The sequence below is a fragment of the Pristiophorus japonicus genome, chromosome 9 (assembly GCF_044704955.1).
Source record: "Pristiophorus japonicus isolate sPriJap1 chromosome 9, sPriJap1.hap1, whole genome shotgun sequence".
NCBI lineage: Eukaryota > Metazoa > Chordata > Chondrichthyes > Pristiophoridae > Pristiophorus > Pristiophorus japonicus.
This window is the reverse complement of record NC_091985.1, coordinates 162,618,883-162,640,415: the sequence shown is the minus strand read 5'-3', so window position 1 is coordinate 162,640,415 and position 21,533 is coordinate 162,618,883. Positions and strand designations below refer to the sequence as shown.

At 45.1% G+C, this 21,533-nt stretch overlaps 1 protein-coding gene and 1 long non-coding RNA gene across 2 annotated transcripts; both read right to left on the bottom strand.

Annotated features, from left to right (window-relative positions):
- Positions 1-1,225: 1,225 nt before the first annotated feature.
- Positions 1,226-12,860, bottom strand: LOC139272740 (uncharacterized). Its single transcript, XR_011594953.1, has 3 exons — positions 12,757-12,860; positions 4,613-4,712; positions 1,226-2,156 (listed from the first exon to the last, which is right to left on the bottom strand). It is a non-coding gene; the product is annotated as an uncharacterized lncRNA (long non-coding RNA).
- Positions 12,861-20,913: 8,053 nt separating this feature from the next.
- LOC139273948 (histone H2A type 2-C-like) lies at positions 20,914-21,297 on the bottom strand. Its single transcript, XM_070891022.1, has one exon. It carries the CDS (start codon positions 21,295-21,297, stop codon positions 20,914-20,916), a length of 384 nt encoding a protein of 127 aa, XP_070747123.1.
- Positions 21,298-21,533: the final 236 nt, after the last annotated feature.

The window sequence follows — 21,533 nt, the reverse complement described above, 5'->3', positions numbered from 1 at the left end:
CATACTGCCAGCCAGAAGCATACTCTCGTACACTTCCAGCAGGTCTGGGCCCATCCAGTCCCACAGAGCCGAATACAACTCGACCGGTAAGCCGTCGCTTCCGGGAGTTTTACTCATCGCGAGGGACCAGACGGCCTTTGTCATCTCGTCCAGAGTTAACGGGTGATCCAGACTCTCCCGCTCGCTGTTGTTTAGGACCTCCGTGATAGACGACAGGAACGACTGGGAGGCCGCGCGGTCTATGGGCTTGATGTCATACAGCCCGGCATAAAAGGATTTGCTGATCCTCAGCATGTCAGGCTGCGAAAACGTCACAGAACCATCTTCTTCCTTTAGGCTGGTGATCACAGAACTCCCCCTGTGTACCTTTTGGAAGAAGAAACGCGAACACATCTCATCCTGCTCAACGGAGCGGACTCTGGAGCGGAAAATGATTTTGGAGGACTCTGAGGCAAAGTGCGAGTCTTGCTGGCCCTTCACCTCTTCGAGTTCCTCCGCGACATCGACCCCCATCGACTGGCAACTGGTTTCTTGTCTTTTTTTTTAAATTTCAAAATATACTTTATTCATAAAAAAATCTGTACAGTACATTCAAAGGCATTTCAATACATTCGTCAACCATCGTCTCGTTCAGTCTGGCACAGATTGAAGTAAACCCTGCTCCGAGCTCACATTATATAGATAGCCCCACAGTCCACCCACAGCCCTATGCTAATGAGGGATGGGTGAAGGCAATGATTGTGATTGGTTCATTGGCCATCTTGTCATCTTCCATTGTTCTATGTCTCTCTGATTGGATGTTTGAACAGACCAATCAGATTTATTGCTCATCACAATCTCAAATTCTTGAATTAGCTCATGATTTACAACCCCTCCAGATTTATTCTCTGTTCTTTGTGTTTCTATTCCGCTCTCAGGCAAAAATAGTTAATGACAGCCGATGTTACGAGGAATGTTCATTCATTTTTATCCGATAAATATATATACATGTTCAATAATCAGAACAGCAAACTCGCTGCTATGTTTATCGACCTTGATTTCTACATGTTCAACCCGCCGTTAAACAGCAACAGAAGGAGGACATTCAGCCCCTCGAGCCTGTTATATTAGGAACAGGAGGAAGCCATTCAGCCCCTCGAGTCTCTTACATCGGAACTGGAAATGCCCATTCAGCCCATTCGTGGTTGCAGAGCACTTCGAGCCTGTTACACAGAAATAGCAGAAGGCTATTCAGCACCTGATACATAGGAACAGGAGGAGGCTGTTCAGCCCAGTAGCTTGCTTTACAGGAACAGGATGAGTCCACTATGACACACGAGCATGTTACGTGGGAACAAGAGGATGGCAATCAGCCCCGAGGTTGTTGCCTTTGGTTCTTTTGCCAATCACCTTAAATCTGTGTCCTCTGGTTCTCGACCCTTCCACCAATTGAAACAGTTTCTCTCTACTCTGTGTAGACCCTTCATGATTTTGAATATCTCCCTCAAATCTCCTCTCAACCTTCTGAGCTCTAAGGAGAATAACATCACCTTCACCAAGCAACTGAAGTCCCTCATCCCTACTATCATAGGAATAGATGGCAATTCATCCCCTGAAACTTACATAGGTACAGGAGGAGGCCATTCAGCCTCTACGGGCTTGTTACACATGAATAGGAGGAAGCCCGTCAGCCCCTTAAGTATGTTAAATTAGGAATTCGAAGAAGGCCGTTGAGGTTCTTGGGAAACATATAGAAACAGGAGAAGGCCATTCAGCCCCTCGATCCTGTGTTGTAAAAACAGGAGCTGCCCATTCATCCACTCGAGTTTGTTGCACAGGAACATGATCAGGTCAGTCTGCCTCTCGAGCCTGTTGCACTGGAACAGTAGGCAGCCTTTCAGCCCATCGAGTCTTTATTATTAGGAATAATTGTTATATAGGAACTGGAGAAGGCCATTCATCTCTTGGAGCTTGTTACATGGGAACAAAGAGAAGGCCATTCATCCCCTGGAGCCTGTTACATGGGAACAGAAGAAGGCCATTCATCCCCTGGAGCGTGTTCTATAGGAACAGGATGTGGCCATTTTGCCCATCGAGCTTGTTACATTGGAAGAGAAGGCACTCAGCCCCAAAGCCTGTACCATTAGGAACAGGAGGAGTCCATTCAGCCCACGATCCTGTTGGAGAGGAAAAGAATGAGGCCATTAGAAACATAGAAATTTACAGCGCAGAAGGAGGCCATTTGGCCCATCATGTCCACGCTGGCCGACAAAGAGCCACACGGCCCTTGGTCAGCAGCTCTAAGGGTTACATATAAACCGATGAACAATGAGGGAATGACAAAGAGCACCCAGCCCAAACGGTTCGCCTCACACAACTGTGACACCCCTTATACTGAAAACATTCTACATTCCACCCTAACCAGTGCCATGTGATCTCCTGGGAGAGGCAAAAACTAGATAAAAACCCAGAGGCCAATTTAGGGACAAAAAATCTGGGAAAATTCCTCTCCAACCCATCCAGGCGATCAAAACTAGTCCAGGATTTCACCCTGGTCATAATATAAGAACATAAGAATTAGGAACAGGAGTAGGCCATCTAGCCCCTAGAGCCTGCTCCGCCATTCAATAAGATCATGGCTAATCTGGCCGTGGACTCAGCTCCACTTACCCGCCCTCTCCCCGTAACCCTTAATTCCCTTATTGATTAAAAATCTATCTCTCTGTGACTTGAATACATTCAATGAGCTAGCCTCAACTGCTTCCTTGGGCAGAGAATTCCACAGATTCACAACCCTCTGGGAGAAGAAATTCCTTCTCAACATTATTTTAAATGTTTCTATAAGATCACCCCTCATCCTTCTGAACTCCAACGTGTAAAGACCCAGTCTACTCAATCGATCATCATAAGGTAACCCCCTCATCTCCGGAATCATCCTAGTGAATCGTCTCTGTACCCCCTCCAAAGCCAGTATATCCTTCCTTAAGTAAGGTGACCAAAACTGCACGCAGTACTCCAGGTGCGGCCTTACCAATACCCCAGACAGTTGCAGCAGGACCTCCCTGCTTTTGTACTCCATCCCTCTTGCAATGAAGGCCAACATTCCATTCGCCTTCCTGATTACCTGCTGCACCTGATAACTAACTTTTTGGGATTCATGCACAAGGACCCCCAGGTCCTTCTGCACCTCAGCATGTTGTAATTTCTCCCCATTCAAATAATATTCCCTTTTACTGTTTTTTTTCCCCAAGGTGGATGACCTCACACTTTCCGACATTGTATTCCATCTGCCAAACCTTAGCCCATTCGCTTAACCTATCCAAATCTCTTTGCAGCCTCTCTGTGTCCTCTACACAACCCGCTTTCCCACTAATCTTAGTGTCATCTGCAAATTTTATTACACTACACTCTGTCCCGTCTTCCAGGTCATCTATGTATATCGTAAACAGTTGTGGTCCCAACACTGATCCCTGTGGCACACCATTAACCACCGATTTCCAACCCGAAAAGGACCCATTTATCCCGACTCTCTGCTTTCTGTTCGCCAGCCAATTCTCTATCCATGCTAATACATTTCCTCTGACTCCGCGTACCTCTAGCTTCTGCAGTAACCTTTTGTGTGGCACCTTATCGAATGCCTTTTGGAAATTTAAATACACCACATCCATCGGTACACCTCTATCCACCATGCTCGTTATATCCTCAAAGAATTCCAGTAAATTAGTTAAACATGATTTCCCCTTCATGAATCCATGCTGCGTCTGCTTGATTGCACTATTCCTATCTAGATGCCCCGCTATTTCTTCCTTAATGATAGTTTCAAGCATTTTCCCCACTACAGGTGTTAAACTAACCGGCCTATAGTTACCTGCCTTTAGTCTGCCCCCTTTTTTAAACAGAGACGTTACATTAGCAGCTTTCCAATCTGCTGGTACCTCCCCAGAATCCAGAGAATTTTGGTAGATTATAACGAATGCATCTGCTATAACTTCCACCATCTCTTTTAATACCCTGGGATGCATTTCATCAGGACCAGGGGACTTGTCTACCTTAAGTCCCATTAGCCTGTCCAGCACTACCCCCCTAGTGATAGTGGTTGTCTGAAGGTCCTCCCTTCCCACATTCCTGTGACCAGCAATTTTTGGCATGGTTTTTGTGTCTTCCACTGTGAAGACGAAAGCAAAATAATTGTTTAAGGTCTCAGCCATTTCCACATTTCCCATTATTAAATCCCCCTTCTAATTTTCTAAGGGACCAACATTTACTTTAGTCACTCTTTTCCGTTTTATATATCGGTAAAAGCTTTTACTATCTGTTTTTATGTTTTGCACAAGTTTACCTTCGTAATCTATCTTTCCTTTCTTTATTGCTTTTTTAGACATTCTTTGCTGTTGCTTAAAATTTTCCCAATCCTCTAGTTTCCCACTAACCTTGGCCACCTTATATGCATTGGTCTTTGATTTGATACTCTCCTTTATTTCCTTGGTTATCCACGGCTGGTTATCCCTTCTCTTCCCGCTCTTCTTTTTCACTGCAATATATTTTTGTTGCGCACTATGAAAGAGCTCCTTAAAAGTCCTCCACTGTTCCTCAATTGTGCCACCGTTTATATTCTATTCCCTGCAGTATTTACCATTATATCTGCGCCATCCAACAAAAGGTCATCCAGTCTAATCCCAATTCTGCCCCTCGACCTGGTTATATAGAGCAGGAGATCATTCAGCCCCTCGAGCCTGTTACACAGAAACAGAAGGAGATCATTCAACCCCTCGAGCCTATTACATAGAAGGAGCGCATTCAGCACCTCAAGCCTGTGACTTAAGAACAGTAGCTGGAAATTCACCCCTCAAGCTGGTTACACTGGAAAAGGGTGAAGCCATTCAGCCCCTCGAGCCTGTTGCATTATTAACTGATGGGTACTGTTCAGCCCCTCCAGCCACTCACAAAGTAACAGAAGGCCACTCACACCCTTGAGTCTGAGGAACAGGAGGTCATTGTAGGAGCAGGAGGAGGTGATTGATCCCCTCGAGCTACTTATATTATTAGGGGTCAGGGTCCCGTGGCGGCTGCTCCATTAACCAGGGTCATGGTCCCATTAAAATGGGTGCTGGTCTCATTAACAGGCATGATGGTCCCATTGAAAAGGGCACTGGTCCCATTAACAGGTGTCAGGGTCCCATTAACCAGGGTCAGGGTCCCATTAACCAGGGTCAGGATCCCATTAACCAGGGTTAGGATCCCATTAACCAGCATCGCGCTCCCATTAACCAGAGACTCGCTCCCATTAACCAGGGTCAGGGTCCCATTAACCGGTGTCACAGTACCATTAATCAGGGTCATGTTCCCATTAACCGACATCATGCTCACATTAGCCGGGGTCAATGTCTCATTAACCGGGTTCAGGGTCCCATTAACAATGGTCAGGATCCCATTAACTGGAGACACGATCCCATTAACCAGGGTCAGGGTCCCATTAACCAGGGTCTTGGTCGCATTAACCGGGACCGAGGGAGGAGTGTCCACTCGGGCTGCCCTCACTGCCCCTGTCCCCGGCCCGTGACCCAGGACACTCCCGGGGACGGCCCTCCCTCTGCCCATCCCAGCACAGCACCGCCCCGTCCAGCCATCATCCACCCATTGCCTAGGGCAATGCATACCGCTCCCCGAATGGTGCATGCACTGCTTCCTCCAGCCTCATCACCGCAACAACTCCATGATGTCAGTGCGCACAAGCCCAGTGCCACCACCACGCATCACGTGAAGGTGTCAACAGCCCCGGGCTTGAGTGAGAGACTGAGGTGTAGGAAAGCATGGGCCTTACGCTAAACATCTGTAGAAACAAAGGTCCTCCACCAGCCTGTCCTCGCCGAAAACACTGTCCCCGAGTTATCAAGAACCCACAGCACGGCCCTGGACAACGTGGACCATTTCCCATACCTCGGGAGCCTCCTATCAACAAGAGCAGACATTGATAACGAAATTCAACACCGCCTCCAGTGCGCCAGTGCAGCCTTCGGCCGCCTGATGAAAAGTATGTTCGAAGACCAGGCCCTCAAATCTGCCACCAAGCACATGGTCTACAGGGCTGTAGTAATACCCACCCTCCTGTATGGCTCAGAGACATGGACCATGTACAGTAGACACCTCAAGTTGCTGGAGAAATACCACCAATGATGTCACCGCAAGATCCTACAAATCCCCTGGGAGGACAGATGCACCAACATTAGCATCCTCGACCAGGCCAACATCCCCAGCATTGAAGCATTGACCACACTTGATCAGCTCCGCTGGGCAGGCCACATTGTCCACATGCCAGACACAAGACTCCCAAAGCAAGCGCTCTACTTGGAACTCCTTCACGGCAAACGAGCCAAAGATGGGCAGAAGAAACGTTACAAGGACACCCTCAAAGCCTCCCTGATAAAGTGCAACATCCCCACCGACACCTGGGAGTGCCTGGCCAAAGACTGCCCTAAGCGGAGGAAGTGCCTCTGGATTGCTGCTGACCACCTCGAGTCTCATCACCGAGAGTATGTAGAAATCAAGCGCAGGCAGCGGAAAGAGTGTGCAGCAAACCAGTCCCACCCACCCTTAACATCAACGACTATCTGTCCCACCTGTGACAGGGACTGTGGCTCTCGTATTGGACTGTTCAGCCAACTAAGGACTCATTTTGAGAGTGGAAGCAAGTCTTGCTCGATTCCAAGGGACTGCCTATGATGATGATGATGAGTGAGAGAGAGAGAGAGAGAGGGAGGGAGGGAGCTGTCAATCAAAGGAGCCGCAGCCGGTCAGCACCGCCCACAGGGTGGTTACAAATACAAATGCACATTCTGCAACTATGCACAAATCAAATTAGCAATTTCCTAAACAGAAAGGGGTTACAAACTGCAAATACTTGTGTGCAGAGGCAGGTAGGATTAACCATTCAGGTCTACAGAAGATTCAGTTAACTGAACCGTTAATCCGAGCTGCCCTTCTCCACAAAAACGATAGGAACTGCTCAGTCCTTTCCAGCATTTTATTCTATCCTGTCTGTGTCATAGAAATTTACAGCACGGAAGGAGGCCATTATGGCTATCCAGCCAATTGCCACTTTCCAGCTCTTGGTCCATAGCCCTGTAGGTTATGGCACTTTAAGTGCACATCCAAGTCTTTTAAAAATGTGGTGAGGGTCTCTGCTCTACCACCCTTTCAGGCAGTGAGTTCCAGACTCCCACCACACTTTGGCAAGAGAAGCAGATCCTTCCTATCCACTCTATCCAGGCCCCTCATAATCTTACACACCTCAAGCAGGTCTCCCATCATGCTCCTCTGTTCCAAAGAAAATGTCCCCCTTTCCCTTTTGATTGTTTCCTGTGAAACTTTCAGCCTTGCACTCAGTTTATATTTGCAGAATCATAGAAACTTACAGCACAGAAGGAGGCCATTCGGCCCTTTGTGTCTGTGCTGGCTCTTTGACAGAGCTGTCATGCTAAATCCCACACTGCCTGCTCTTCTGTCCATAACCCTGTAGGTTGCTCATCCTCAAGTAACAGTCCAACTCCCTTTTACAATGATTGACAGAATCAGCTTCCATCACCTTTTTGGGCAGTGCGTTCCAGATCCCGATAACACTCAGTCTGATTTTCACCCCGCATCAGCCACCTGGAACTCTTTCTAATCATTTTCAAACTATGAATCTGGTTTCTACTATTTCATTCTGCTGTTTATTCTGTACCTGTCAATATCTCATATGTGATTGTGTGTTTCATTCTGTACCTGTCAGTTTCTGGTATATGAGAGTGGGGTTTTATCTGTTCCTGTCAGTTTCTGGTATATGTGTGTGTATTTCATTATGTATCTGTCAATCTCTGGTATACGAGTGTGGTTTTAATCTCTGCCTGTCAGTTTCTGCTAGAGGATTCTGGGTTTAATCTGTACCTGTCACTTTCTGGTATGTGAGTGTGGGGTTCACACCGAACCTGTCACTTTCTGGTACCTTAGTGTAGTTTTAATCAGGTAGATCAATGTGGTGATTAATCTGTACCTAACATTTTCTGCTACATGATTGTGGGGATTAACCTGCACCTGTCAGTTTCTGGTATGAGAGTGTGGATTTTATTCTTTGCCTGTCAGTTACTGGTACATGAGTTTGGGTTTAATCTGTACCTCAAAGTTTCTGGTATGTGTGTGGTGTTTATTCTGTATCTGTCAGCAACTGGTATGTGAGTGTGGGGTTTAACATGTACCTATCCATTTCTGGTATATGAATTTGTATTTTGTGCTGTACCTGTCTGTTTCTGGTATAAGAGTGTGCATTTTATTCTGTACCTGTCAATCTCTGGTATACGAGTGCAGGATTAATCTGTACCTGTCAGTTACTAGTAAGTGAGCGTGGGCTTTATTCTGAACCTGATAATTTCTGGTATATCATTGTGCATTTAATCTGTACCTGTCAGTTTCCGGTACGTGTGTGTGGAGTTTAATCTGTACCTGTCAGTTACTGGTATATGAGTGTAGGTTTTATTCTGTACCTGTCAATCTCTGGTATGCGTGTGGCGTTTAATCTGTACCGGTCAGTTTCCGGTACGTGTGTGTGGAGTTGAATCTGTACCTGTCAGTTTCTGGTATATCAATCTCAGGTTATTCTGTACTTCAATATTTCTGCTATGTGAATTTGTATTTTATTCTTTACATGTCAGTTTCTGGTATATGAGTGTGGGTTTTTATCTTTTCCAGTCAGTTTCTGGTACGTGAGTGTAGTGTTAATCTGTACCTGCCAGTTTGTGGTTAATGAATACGGTGTTTAATCTGTATCTATCATTTTCTGGTATATGAGTGTGGGGTTTAATCTGTACCTGTCACTTTCTGGTACAATAGTGTAGTTTTAATCTGGTAGATCAATGTAGTGTTTAATCTGTACCTAGCATTTTCTTGGATATGTTTCTGGGTTTAATTTGTACCAGTCAATTTCTGATATGTGAGTGTGGGGTTTAATCTGTACCTGTCAGTTTCTGATATGTGAATATGTATTTTATTCTGTATGTGTCAATCTCTGGTATACGAGCATGGGTTTAATCTGTACCTTTCAGTTTCTAATATCGGACTATGGGTTTGATTGTGTATCTGTCAGTTTCTGGTATCTGAGTGTGCATTTTATTCTGTAGCTCGCAGTTTCTGCTATATGAGTGTGGTATTAATCTGTACCTATCATCATCTGTGTGAGAGTGTGAAGTTTAAGCTGTACCTATCAGTTTCTGGTATGTGGATGAGGTTTAATATGTACCTGTCAGTTTCTGGCATATGAGTGCTAGTTTTAACTTGTACATGTCAGTTTCTGCTTTATGAGTGTGGCTTCAATCTGTACATGTCACTTTCTGGCAGCTGAGTGTGCATTTTATTCTGTAGCTGTCAGTTTCTGGTATATGAGTGTAGTTTAATATGTACCTATCATTTTCTGGTATGTGAGTGTGAGGTTTAATCTGTACCTGTCAGTTTCTGGTATGTGTGTGAGGGTTTTATTATGTATTTCTCAGTTCTGGTTTGTGAGTGGGCTTTTAAGATGTACACGTCAGTTTCTGGTCATCGAGTGTAGGTTTTATTCTGTACCTTTAGTTTCTGGTATATGAGTATTGGTTTTAAGCTGTACATATCCGTTTCTGGTATATGTGTGGACTTTATTCTGTACCTGCTAGTTTCTGGTATGGAAGATTGCATTTTATCTTGTAACATTCAGTTTCTGGTATATGAGTGTCGATTTAATCTGTACCCGTCAATTTCCTGTAAATAAGTGTGGGCTTTTTTCTGTACCTGTCAGTTTCCGTTATTTGAAGATGTATTTTATTCTGAATTTGTCAATCTCTGTAATATATCTGTGGGTTTAACCCGTACCTGTCAGGTTCTGATATGTGAGTAAGGTTTAGTCTGTAGCTGTCAGTTTCTGGTATATGAGTGTGGTTTTAACCTGTACATGTCAGTTTCAGGTATACGAGTGTGTATTTTATTCTGTACCTGTCAATCTCTGGTATGTGAATGTGGTGTTTAATCTGTACATATCAATTTGTTGTATGTGAGTTTGAGTTTTCATCTGTACCTGTCAATTTCTGGTATGAAAGTGTGGGTTTTATGCTGTACATGTCAATTTCTACTTTGTGAATGTCTGTGCCTGTCGGTTTCTGATATGTGATTGTGAGGTTTAATTTGTACCTGTCAGTTTAAGAACATAAGAAATAGTAGGCATTTTGGCCCCTTGAGCCTGCTCCGCCATTTAATCAGATCATGGCTGATCTGATCATGAACTCAGCTCCACTTCCCCGCCTGCTCTGGTATATGAGTGTGGGATTTACTCTGTCAATCACTGGCTTGTGAAACTAGAGTTGATGTTGATGCTCAACCATGATATTATTGAATGGTGGAGCAGGCTTGAGAGATCATATGGGCTACTCCTGCTCATCTTTCTCATAACCTTATGTAAGTGTGCATTTCACTCTGTACATGTCAGTGTCTGAGATAAGTGGATTTTACTCTGTATGTTTCAGTTTCTGCTATGTGATAATGCATTTCACTCTGACTCTGTCCATGATATATGAATGTGGGTTTATACTGTATCTCTCAGTCTCTGATATGAGAGTGTGTCTTTTACTGTTACTGTCAGATTGCAGTATGTGTGCGAGGATTTAATCTGTGCCTCTCAGTTTCTGGTATGTTAGTCTGGGTTTAATCTGCACCTCTTAAGTTCCCGCTATTTGCTTGTGTGTTTCAGACTGTACCTGTCAGTTTCTGCTATGTGAGCGTGGGATTTACGCTGTATCTGCAAAAATCTAATATCCGAACATGAGAATCGATTTTATTTTCTACCTGTATTTGTCTGATGTGTGAGTGAAGATTTTACCTTTCTGATATGTGTGTGTGGGTTTCACTCTGCATCTGACAGTTTATGATCTGGAAATATGTCTTTTGCTCCAAGCTGTCAGTTTCTGCGATGCAAGTATCAGTTTTACTTTTTACCTCTCAGTTTTCTGACATGTGGGTCTGGGATTTACAATTTACCTCGCAGTCTCTGGTGTGGATTTTACTCTGTACCTGTCACTTTCATATGTGTGGGTGTGTGTTGTATATTGTATCTGTCAGTCTATGGTACAGGAGTGTGGATTTCCTTCTGCACCTGACACTTATAGTAAGCTTGAGGGGGCTTAATACTGAAATCTCTGTGTTTGATACGTGAATATTGCTTTAGCTCTGTACGCATCAGCTTCTGATATGCGAGTACAGTTTTTACTTTCTACCTTATCTTTTAAGTGATTGTGCATTTTATTCTCTCCATGACAGTTTCTGGTGAGTGTGGGTGTTTAATCTACCTGTCAGTGTGATATGTTCCAATGGTGAAACAGCATCTGATTCTACTGCTCCATGTGGCTGTAAGGTTCACAATGTAACTCTGGCACATCGGATCACTGTGGGACTGACAGCTTCTGCTGCCTATGACAATTGGATTGAGACCAGTTCTGTGTCTCTGTGCTCTGTGAGTGAGAATGTACTTCCTGTGTGTGAGAGAAGCTGCCTGCACTGGTTGACAGTCCGTGTAAGCCGGCAGTGTGGACTGACACCGTGTCAGTGTCTACCTGTTCTTGTGTTTGTGAGTAAGTGAGTGACAATGCATCTGCCTCTCAGTGCGATATGTTTGGACTTTGAAACAACAACTTACTGTACTGCTCCAAGTGACTGTAGGATTCACAATGTAACTCTGGAAATTCGGATCACTGTGGGACTGTCAGCTTCTGCTGCCTGTGACAATATGATTCTGTGTCTCTGCGCTCTTTGAGTGATAATGTACTTATTGTGTGTGAGAAGGAGCTGCCTGCACTGTTCTTGTGTTCCGGGTGGAGGAAAGATCACGTTTATTCTGGCTTGGTGAAGTGTTTTGCTCTGAGAGTAATAATACGAGAACAATATTAGTTATGATACGGATATGTGATGGGAAGAATATAAACAGTTATAATGACTGTATTTGTTTCTAATAAAATAAAGTATCTGGAGAGGGAAACCGCGATACAAAGAGAGTCATTGTCTGACCTCACTGTAGTACAGCGGCACTCAGATTCTCCACACCAGGTATGTACGACGGTTCTGTAGTAAGTTATCAGCATCCAGACACAACCCAAACCCAGCACTGGTCCATGAATGGGGCCACCCGATTGGCACAATCCAGGATTATATCTCCCACTCCCATGGAACTACCTGTAAGATTCTGAATCGCTTCCTGGAATATAACCACATGTTCCTGGACTCCACAACAATTGTTGGCAGTCTATTGAAACCGAGTTGAGGGCCTGTACAGTCAACAGAATGTCACAGAGCCCGGATCCTGATGTATCTGAGTGAGCGACAATGTATCTCTCGATCACCAGCAACACGGTCTGGATAACTCAACGCACCGAAACAAAATATCCGATTATTAGAATGTCTTCTATCACACTGCTCTCCTGGTGCCTGCAATAGATGCAATTTATGAAATTCCTCACATCCTCACTATCAGGCTGTGCTTCTACTGTTCACTGTCCAAGAACAACAGACACGGAGAGATTGGAACTGAATCAGGAACATTCACTACTGACTTGGGGAAAGAAAGCAGCAATGATTTGAAAGAGCGAGGTGATTTACTTTCTCTGTTACCTTACACAGTACACACACAGCCCGAGAATGGTCTCTCCCTTCCCCCACTCACTCCGTGCTCCGGAATTAGTCCCTGCTCCACACTGTCTCTGACAAACAGCCCCCGACTGCCGCTGAACTTACTCCGACACAAGCCCAATGCGATGTGCTGCTGTCAGAAGGCTGCTATTTGCTCCCTTACTCGGGCCTGGGATATCTCCGCTCCCTGATGATGATCACCGATCATTGGTCGAGCACAGAGGAAACAGCAGCCGCTGACAGAGCTGGGGAAGGGGAGCTCACATGGGCCCTTCCCATTGGTTTAAACATTGGGCGGGGAGAGGAGGAGGAGCAGGGAAGTATTTCAGTGCTGACGTGTGATGCTGGGAGGCGGGGCAGCAAACTCAGATGCCGCGGAGTGGGATTTAATCTGTCCCTGTCAGTTTCTGCTGGATGAGTATGCATTATACTTGCTGCAGTTTATTGTTCTGATAAGTGTGTGTGGATTTTATACTGTACCTGTCAGTTTCAGCTGTGAATGTGCGATTTATTCTTCATCTCTCAGGCTCTGGTATGTAAGTGGATGCGTTATTCTTTAACTCTCTTTCTGGTATCAAAGTGTGTGATTTATTCTGCACCTTTCAGTTTCAGGTATGTGAGCGTGGGGTTTCACCTGTACCTGTCAGTTTCAGGTATGTGAATGTGAGCTTTAATCTGTACCTGTCAGTTTCAGGTATGTGAGTGTGGGGTTTAATCTGTCCCTGACAATCTCTGATATATGCTTGTGGGTTTATTCTGATTTCTGTACCTGTCAGTTTCTGGTATCTGAGTGTTTTGTTTTAATGTACTTGTCAATTTCTGCTATGTGAATGTAGGATTTATTCTGTATCTCTCAGATTCTGATATGTGACTGGAATTAATCTGTACCTGTCAGTTTCTGATATGTGAGTGTGGTATTTACTTCCTGTGTATTATTGCTCTGTGGGTTTTCTACTACACCTGTCCGTTTCAGCTGTGTGAATGTGGGATTTATTCTGTATCTCTGTCTCTGGTGTGTTCATGCGTGTTTTATTCTATAACTCTGTTTCTGATGTGTGTGTGTGGGCTTTATTCTGTACCTGTCAGTTTCTAATATGTGAGTGCTGGGTTCAATCTGTAGCTATCAATTTCTGGTATATTATTGTGGTGCTAATCGTTATCTGTCAGTTTCTGATATGTGAGTGTGGGCTTTATTCTGTACCTGTCAGTTTCTGGTATAGGAGTATTTTTTTTTACTGTACCTTTCACTTTCTGCTTTGGGAATGTAGGATTTATTCTGTATCTCTCAGGATCTGGTATGTCTATGTGTGTTTTATTCTGTATTTGTCAGTTTCTGATATCTCAGTGTGGGTTTCAATCTATCCCCGTCAGTTCTGGTATGCGAGTGTGGTGTTTACATTGTACATGTCAATTTCTGGTATATGAGTGTGTGTTTTTTTCTGTATCTGTCAGTTTCTGGGTTGTAATTGTGTGTTTTATTCTGTAGGTGTCAGTTTCTGGTACATGGGTGGGGTGGCAATGAGTGTAACTGTCATTTAATGCTATGTAAGTATCGAATTCCATTGCTAGCTTCTATTTTTCTGATACAAATGTGTGTCTTCTGTTCCTCTCAGTTTCTGGAATGCAAGTCTGCATTTTACTGTAACTGTGAGTATGGGTTTTACTTTTCTCGTGTCATTTTTCTGCTTTGTGAGTGTGGGTTTTGCTCTGTAAAAGTCAGTTTCAGATAAGTGTCAGTAGATTTGATGCTGTGTCTGTCAGTTTCTGGTATCTGAATGCAGGTTTTATTCTGTATCTGTCAGTTTCTGTTATATGAGTGTGAGTTTTATATTGAATCGGTAAGTTATTACAAGTGGTATGGAGTATAAAAGTAGCGAAGTCCTGCTACAACTGTACAGAGCATTGGTGAGACCACACCTGGAATACTGCATACAGTTTTGGACTCACTATTTAAGGAGGGATATACTTGCATTGGAGGCAGTTCAGAGAAGGTTCATGAGGTTGATTCCTGAGATGAAGATAGGTTGAGCAGGTTGGTCATATTCTCATTGGAGTTCAGAAGAATGAGAGGTGAACTTATTGAAATATATAATATTATGAGGGGGCTGGACAAGTAGATGCAGAGAGGATGTTTCCTCTCGTGTGGGGATCTAGAACTAGGGGGCATAGCTCAGAATAAGGGGTCCCCCATTTAAAAAGGTGATGAGGAGGAATTTATTCTCCAAGAGGATCGAGAATCAGTGGAATTCTCTACCCCTGAGATTTGTGGAGGCTGGGTCATTGAATATATTTAAGGTGGAGATAGACAAATTGTTGAACGATAAGGGAGTCAAGGGCTATGGGGAGCAGGCAGGGAAGTGGAGCTGAGTCCATGATCAGATCGGCCATGATCTTATTGAATAGCGGAGCAGGCTTGAGGGGCCAAATGGCCTAATCCTGTTCATATTTCCGATGTGCTTATGCTCTATGGTAATCAGGTGTGGATTTTACTCTGTACCTGTCCGTCTCTGGCTTGTGATTATTCGGAATAAGATGGATGAATTAACTGCGCAGTTAGCAGTTAACGGATACGATGTGATTGGCATCACGGAGACATGGCTCCAGGCGGACCAAGGCTGGGAACTCAGCATCCGAGGGTATTCAGCATTTAGGGAGGATAGACAGAAAGGAAAAGGAGGCTTTGCTGGTTAAAGCAGAAATCAATGCAATTGTAAGGAAGGACATTAACCAGGATGATGTGGAATCGGTATGGGTGGAGCTGCGGAATTCCAAAGGACAGAAAATGCTAGTAGGTGTTGTGCATAGACCACCAAATAGTCGTAGTGAGGTTGGGGACAACATCAAACAAGAAATAAGGGATGTGTGCAATAAAGGTACAACAGTAATCATGGCCGACTTTAATCTACATATTGATTGGGCTAACCTAACTGGTAGCAATGTGGTGGAGGAGGATTTCCTGGAGTGTATTAGCGAAGGTTTTCTGGACCAATATGTCGAGGAACCAACTAGAGAGCTAGCCATCCTAGACTGGGTATTGTGTAATGAGAAGGGACTAATTAGCAATCTTGTTGTGCGAGGCCCCTTGGGGAAACTTGACCATAATATGGTAGAATTCCTTATTAAGATGGAGAGTGACAAAGTTAATTCAGAGACTAGGGTCCTGAACTTAAGGAAAGGTAACTTCGACGGTATGAGGCGTGAATTGGCTAGAATAGACTGGCAAATGATATTAAAAGGGTTGACGGTGGATAAGCAATGGCAAACATTTAAAAATCACATGGATGAACTTCAGCAAATGTACACCCCTGTCTGGAGTAAAAATAAAACTGGCAAGGTGGCTCAAACATGGCTAACAAAGGAAATTAAGGATAGTGTTAAAGCCAAGGAAGAGGCATATAAATTGGCTAGAAAAAGCAACAAACCTGGGAGAAATTTAGAATTCAACAGAGGAGGACTAAGGGTTTAATGAAGAGGGGGAAAATAGAGTACGAGAGGAAGCTTGCAGAGAATATAAAAACTGACTGCAAAAGCTTCTATAAAAATGTGAAGAGAAAAAGATTAGTAAAGACAAACGTAGGTCCCTTGCAGTCAGATTCAGGTGAATTTATAATGGGGAACAAAGAATTGGAAGACCAATTGAACCAATACTTCAGTTCTGTCTTCACGAAGGAAGATACAAATAACCTTCCAAATGAACTAGGGGACAGTGGGTCTGGTGAGAAGGAGGAACTGAAGGATATCCTTATTAGGCATGAAATTGTGTTAGGGAAATTGACAGGATTGAAGGCCGATAAATCCCCGGGGCCTGATAGTCTGCATCCCAGAGTGCTCAAGGAAGTGGCCCTAGAAATACTGGATGCATTGGTGATCATTTTCCAACAGTCTATCAACTCTGGATCAGTTCCTATGGTCTGAAGGGTAGCTAATGTAACACCACTTTTGAAAAAAGGAGGGAGAGAGAAAACGGGTAATTAGAGACCAGTTAGCTTGACATCAGTCGGGAAAATGTTGGAATCGATCATGAAGGACGAAATAGCAGCGCATTTGGAAAGCAGGGACAGGATCGGACCAAGTCAGCATGGATTTATGAAAAGGAAATCATGCTTGACGAATCTTCTGAAATTTTTTGAGGATATAACTAGCAGAGTGGACAAGGGAGAACCAATGGATGTGGTGTATTTGGACTTTCAGAAGGCCTTTGACAAGGTCCCGCACAAGAGATTGTGGTGCAAAATCAAAGCACATGGTATTGGGGGCAATATACTGATGTGGATAGGGAACTGGTTGGCAGACAGGAAGCAGAGAGTCGGGATAAACGGGTCCTTCTCAGAATGGCAGGCAGTGACTAGTGGAGTGCCGCAGGGCTCAGTGCTGGGACCCCAGCTCTTTACAATATACATTAACAATTTGGATGAAGGAATAGAGTGTAATATCTCCAAGTTTGCAGATGACACTAAACCGGGTGATGGTGTGAGCTGTGAGGAGGATGCTAAGAGGCTGCAGGGTGACTTGGACAGGTTAGGTGAGTGGGCAAATGCATGGCAGATGCAGTATAATGTGGATAAATGTGAGGTTATCCATTTTAGGGGCAAAAACACGAAGGCAGAATATTATCTGAATGGCAGCATAATAGGAAAAGGGGAGGTACAATGAGACCTGGGTGTCATGGTTCATCAGTCACTGAAAATGGGCACGCAGGTACAGCAGGCGGTCAAGAAGGCAAATGGTATGTTGGCCTTCATAGCTAGGGGATTTGAATATAGAAGCAGGGAGGTCTTACTGCAGTTGTACTGGGCCTTAGTGAAGCCTCACCTGGAATATTGTGTTCAGCTTTGGTCTCCTAGTCTGAGGAAGGACGTTCTTTCTATTGAGGGAGTGCAGTGAAGGTTCACCAGACTGATTCCAGGGATGGCTGGGCTGTCATATGAGGAGAGACTGGATCAATTGGGCCTTTATTCACTCGAGTTTAGAAGGATGAGAGGGGATCTCATGGAAACATATAAGATTCTGACGGGACTGGACAGGGTAGATGCAGGAAGAATGTTCCCGATGTTGGGGAAGTCCAGAACATAGTCTTAGCATAAGGGGAAAGCCATTTAGGACTGAGATGAGGAGAAACTTCTTCACTCAGAGAGTTGTTAACCTGTGGAATTCCCTGCCGCAGATCAGTTCACTGGATATATTCAAGAGGGAGTTAGATATGGCTCTTATGGTTAAGGGGATCAAGGGGTATGGAGAGAAAGCAGGAAAGGGGTACTGAAGGAATGATCAGCCATGATCTTATTGAATGGCTCGAAGGGCCGAATGGCATACTCCTGCACCTATTTTTCTATGTTTTCTACTCGCCATAACTGTGTGGCTAGATTTATAAAGGATGATAGGGCGCTAATAGTGTTAAAGGATGAGGACAGGATGCACATATAGTATAGAAGGAGGGTGGACTAATTGGTGTGATAATGATGATTAAAGATGGTAGATAAGAGAAACAATTTCCTCGGATTGTGGAGTCCAGAACAAGAAGGCATAACCTGAAGAGCCAGTTGATGCTGTGAGGCGGCCCGAGAATTCTGTGGGAGGATGGGTTAGACGGGCAGAGTGGCCTCTCTTCTCTTTACATTGTACAAAGTATTCATTTTACATGTTAATATTTTAGTCAAATCGGTTGGTCCTGCAGTGAAATTGGCGGACTTTTTGAAAATGATGCTAAATCCCAGGTCAACCAATCGGAGGCCAGTACTTTCCACTGCTTCGTTTCCTCCTCAGTGATTGGATTAAAGCTGGATGGTCATCTGGCGCCAGCCAATCACTGCTTGGGGCGGTCCCTCACACCGTTTAAAATGACAGACCTGCTACAGATTCCACATTCAAAGTTCGTGTGTTGCAGATTTTCTTGAGATTCGCTCAGAAAATGGCCAGGACCAAGCAGACAGCGCGCAAATCGACCGGAGGGAAAGCTCCCCGCAAACAGCTGGCGACCAAAGCGGCCCGGAAGAGCGCTCCGGCCACGGGCGGAGTGAAGAAGCCTCATCGCTACAGACCCGGCACCGTGGCTCTGAGGGAGATCCGCCGCTACCAGAAATCCACCGAGCTGCTGATCCGCAAATTGCCCTTCCAGCGCCTGGTGCGGGAGATCGCTCAGGACTTCAAGACCGACCTGCGCTTCCAGAGCTCGGCCGTCATGGCCCTGCAGGAGGCCAGCGAGGCTTACCTGGTGGGGCTCTTTGAGGACACCAACCTGTGCGCCATCCACGCCAAGCGAGTCACCATCATGCCCAAAGACATCCAGCTGGCCCGCCGCATCCGCGGGGAGCGCGCCTAGACTCCCCCCACCCGGGCTCCAAGCTTTAGCACCAAGTGCAACAATGGCTCTTTTCAGAGCCACCAAATCAGCAAAGGAAAGAGCCGCGACCGGCGCCAGGCAAACTGGCCTGTGTACGCACCGTGCCGGTATTGTAGTGTTACAGTAACTGGCGGGTTATACAGTGCAGGCGGTGCATATGTGATTGTGCGTGTTTGATCGAGGTTTAAATGTGAGTGAGATGTCCAGTATACCGACTGTACCCGCCCAATGTGGGTCGGAATCGTAAGTGGGAGATCGGGTGGTGAATTGAGCCCACTGCATATCCAGGGATAGATTCTGTAAATCCAGCTTTTAATGCGGTGCCAGGTGGGATACTATCTGGAATATTTTAAATGATCCACGTCTGTAATTTTGGCTCCACTCTATATGCAAATTAAAAGGGAAATAATTGCACGGATCAGTATTGAATTCCTGCCCCAATAAGAGGGTGGGCCCATCAACCGCTCATTCTCTTGACAGCCAGTTCTTAACATTAGGCTTTTGACAAGGTCCCGCACAAGAGATTGTTGTGCAAAATCAAAGCGCATGGTATTGTGGGTAATGTATTGACCTGGATAGAGAACTGGTTGTAGAGAGTCAGGATAAACGGGCCCTTTTCAGAATGGCAGGCAGTGGAGTGCCGCAGGGCTCAGTGCTGGGACCCCAGCTCTCTACAATATACATTAATGATGTAGATCAAGGAATTGAGTATAATATCTCCAAGTTTGCAGACGACACTAAACTGAGTGGCGGTGTGAGCTGTGAGGAGGACGCAAGAGGCTGCAGGGTGACTTGGACAGGTTAGGTGAGTGGGCACATGCATGGCAGATGCAGCATAATCTGGATATTGGGAGCAAAAACACAAAGGCAGAATATTATCTGAATGGCGGCAGATTAGGAAAAGGGGAGGTGCAACGAGACCTGGGTGTCATGGTTCATCAGTCATTGAAAGTTGGCTTGCCGTTACAGCAGGCGGTGAAGAAGGTTAAATGGTATGTTGTCCTTCATAGCGAGGGGATTTGAGTCTCGGAGCAGGGAGGTCTTACTGCAGCAGTACAGGGCCTTGGTGAGGCCTCACCTGGAATATTGTTATACAGTTTTGGTCTCCTAATCTGAGGAAGGACGTTCTTGCTATTGAGGGAGTGTAGCGAAGGTTCACCAGACTGATGGCTGGACTGTCATATGAGGAGAGACTAGATCAACTGGGCCTTTACTCACTGGAGTTTAGAAGGATGAGAGGGGATCTCATAAGATTCGTATAAGATTCTGACTGGATTGGACAGGTTAGATGCGGGAAGAATGTTCCCGATGTTGGGGAAGTCCAGAACCAGGGGACATAGTCTTATGATAAGCAGTAGGCCATTTAGGACTGAGATGAGGAGAAACTTCTTCACTCAGAGTTGTTAACCTGAGAAATTCTCTACCGCAGAGAGCTGTTGATGCAAGTTCATTGGATATATTCAAGAGGGAGTTAGATATGGCCCTTACAGGTAATGGGATCAAGGGGTATGGAGAGAAAGCAGGAAAGGGGTACTGAGGGATTGATCAGCCATGATCTTATTGAATGGCGGTGCAGGCTCGAAGGGCCGAATGGCCTACTCCTGCACCTATTTTCTATGTTTCTATTTGGCTTTTCGCAATGTGATCAATGATGGCTGGTGTCACGATCAGGTTCCATCTCTTATTTTTCTCTCTATATTGTATCATTGATCTGAATATCCTGTGCAGTGTTTATCCATCTAAATGTTCATCAAGTTTATAACTGATAATGTCTGCGGCTCATTCCTGATCAGGAAACTCCGAGCTTAATTGCAGAGATTTAAAGTTAAATTAAATCTGGGACAATTGAGATGAATAGAACAGTAGCCAGCCCTTTCACAGATACTGTGGGTGGCTCTGAAAAGAGCCTTTGTGTTATTAGATTAAATCTTGTCCGCTTTACTTGGTCTTGGACAAACTGGTAGGGTTTTCTTGGGCAGCAGCACACCACCCTGAGCGATGGTCACCTTTCCCAGCAGCTTGTTCAGTTCCTCGTCGTTGCGGATGGCCAGCTGTAGATGTCTAGGGATGATGCGGGTCTTCTTGTTGTCGCGGGCCGCGTTTCCGGCCAGCTCCAGGATTTCAGCGGTCAGATACTCGCGCACAGCAGCCATGTCGACCGGGGCTCCGGCACCCACACGCTGAGCGTAGTTCCCCTTTCGCAGGAGCCTGTGAACACGGCCCACAGGGAACTGCAGTCCGGCCCAGGAGGAGCGAGACTTGGCCTTAGCCCGAGCTTTACTGCCGGTTTTTCCTCTTCCAGACATTTCCACAATCCACACGTTCAGAGAAAGAATGAGAAACTCTTCCCATTTCTACCCTACTTATACCTTCTGGAGGGATGCAGGGAGCGAACTTGTGATTGGTCGCTCTGTGGTGGATTTGATTGGTCATTTGAGATGACCAATCACAGTCTGTTTAACGCGCCAATGAAAGGAGGCCGGAAATTACTGTTTTCAACAGTCTGAACCTAACGATTTTTTATTTCCAAAATGCCGCCAAT